This window comes from Propithecus coquereli, unplaced genomic scaffold (assembly GCF_000956105.1).
Source record: "Propithecus coquereli isolate 6110/MARCELLA unplaced genomic scaffold, Pcoq_1.0 Scaffold298, whole genome shotgun sequence".
NCBI classification, from domain to species: domain Eukaryota; kingdom Metazoa; phylum Chordata; class Mammalia; order Primates; family Indriidae; genus Propithecus; species Propithecus coquereli.
Window position 1 is genome coordinate 181,725 of NW_012148596.1, and position 2,033 is coordinate 183,757.

Consider the following 2,033-nt stretch of genomic DNA (forward strand, 5'->3'; position numbering starts at 1 on the left):
AAAACTTACCACTTTAACCATTTTTAAGTGGACAGTTCAATAGCATTAAGCACATTCACACAGTTGTGCAACCATCACTACCAACTACCACCAGAACATTTTCATAACCCCAAACTGAAACTCTGTACCCATTAAACTCTAACTCCTTAATCCCTCTCCCCCAGCCCCTGGCAACCACTATTCTACTTCCTGTCGCTCTATATCTGACTAATCTAAAATACCACTCTTTTCATTGCTGAATGATCCTTGGGTCAATGACAAAAAGGCTTAACATTTCTGGCAAATTTTCCAAGTGACTTTTTCAATAATCAGGTAAATTGAGATGGGGTAAACATAACTGAGATCCTAATTTTTAAAAATAACTTTTTGTGATGAGACAAAGAATTTGTCATCTCTTAACTACCATTGTCCAAAAGGCTTCAAATCACTGATCTGTTGGGCACAGAATAAAATAAATATGTATAGGTTAGGGAGCTCCATGGGCAAAATTCCAGGACAACAGGAAAGAGCATGGCCTTTGCAGTTTCAAAGCGTTCTAGAGTAGACTCAACACACTCACAGGACTACACTTGTATTTTACTGCATGTAAACTCCACCTCAGGCCTGCTGGGTGCTTGCCATGCACCACCTCCTGCATGGCCTTCCCCACCCCTTCACTCTTCCACGCCTTCCTGCAGCCCCCACCATCCAAAGATGACAGAAATGTCATCTTTAGGGCCATGTGCCAATGAAGAGCAAGGGCTCAACCACATGCCAACTTGTCACTAAGGCAGTGCTACTCACTTCATCAGCTTCTGCTTTGTGGCAGAATCTTTGAAGCTTCTGAACTCTTCTCCTGCTTTGATCTCATAAAACTGGGGTGTTAGGACCGTCTGCTGGTCCTCCTTGAGTCGTTCCTGCCGCTTCACTTTTTCCTCCTGCTGGATAAGTCTGCGCTGCTTCCTGACCTCTTCAACCCAGTCTTTTTCATCATCTGAACTCTCCGAACTTTCTGCATCACTCGGTTTTCCTTCCAGTTCTTCCTCCTCTTCCTGAAAATAAAAATAGTAAGAAGCAGCTCCTTTCCCCCAACCAAACACTGGCTCATTATTTTCTTTTCAGTAGCATGAGCCCCTTAGAGTACGTGACAGCTGTTCCATCCCATTGCATGTACTAGAAGGAATGCCCTTAGTTAAATAAAATGTACTCCTAAGCTGAATGACAACTAATATGCAGTTATTACATCTCAAGTAAAATCAAAGATTCTTCTAAATTACACGGAAAACTTAATATTTAAGAAAACAGCAGTAAATTCTAAACAATAAGGAGTACATTACTTTTTCATGAAGTTCTTGTTGCTGTAACAGTCTTAGTTTCTTCTTCCTTTTCTCACTAATTTTTGAAACAAGTGGATTCAAAAGCCTAAATTCTTCACTCTCTTCATCTACTTGGAAGTCAGGGTTCTCAAACATAACTTTAAATCGATCATCGGTGAGAATATTAGGAAGGTTCTATAAGAAAAAGAGGAAAAGGTATGTAAAAATTTAAGTAAGTATCTGAATACAATCTGACCAGAAAGATGGTTTAAAAACTTTCATCCTATTATAAATTAATAAGCTGCATCAGGCATAAATTAACAACTCATTATGAAATTTCTTTAGAACCAGTTTCTAGAACTTTCTAATCGCCCCTGGGTTTTGTCTCCCACCAACAAAACAAATTCTATTAGTCTCCTTTGCAGATGAACTACATTACTTGGTCATTACACACACTGAGCTAAGGATGAGACTTTTTGGCTAACTTTATGCTTAACACATTAGAAAGAATTTTCTTTAATTAACATATTTAATGCAAAAAACACATTTCAAGAAAATATATCTGAAGCTATGGTGACCTTAAAAAAAACCTACAAAACAAAAAAACCCATAATTTTTTGAAACATGGCTTTTAAAGCATAGATAGCTATTATACTGAATTAAAATAAGTGACTCTTAACTTCGTATCCCAAAACTGGAGAAGTATACATAGATAATAAGTTAATAACTAACATGGTA

The 2,033-nt window shown here is 37.7% G+C and overlaps 1 protein-coding gene across 1 annotated transcript in view; it reads right to left on the reverse strand.

The window, feature by feature from the left end:
* NOL10 (nucleolar protein 10) overlaps positions 1–2,033 on the reverse strand; it is a 164,503-nt gene that overhangs the window by 16,674 nt on the left and 145,796 nt on the right. Inside the window, exons 18-19 of the mRNA XM_012648893.1 lie at positions 1,317–1,490; positions 784–1,031 (exon numbers count right to left, since the gene is read on the reverse strand). Coding sequence (XP_012504347.1) covers positions 784–1,031; positions 1,317–1,490 — 422 coding nt within the window. The remainder of the gene's footprint in view (positions 1–783; positions 1,032–1,316; positions 1,491–2,033) is intronic.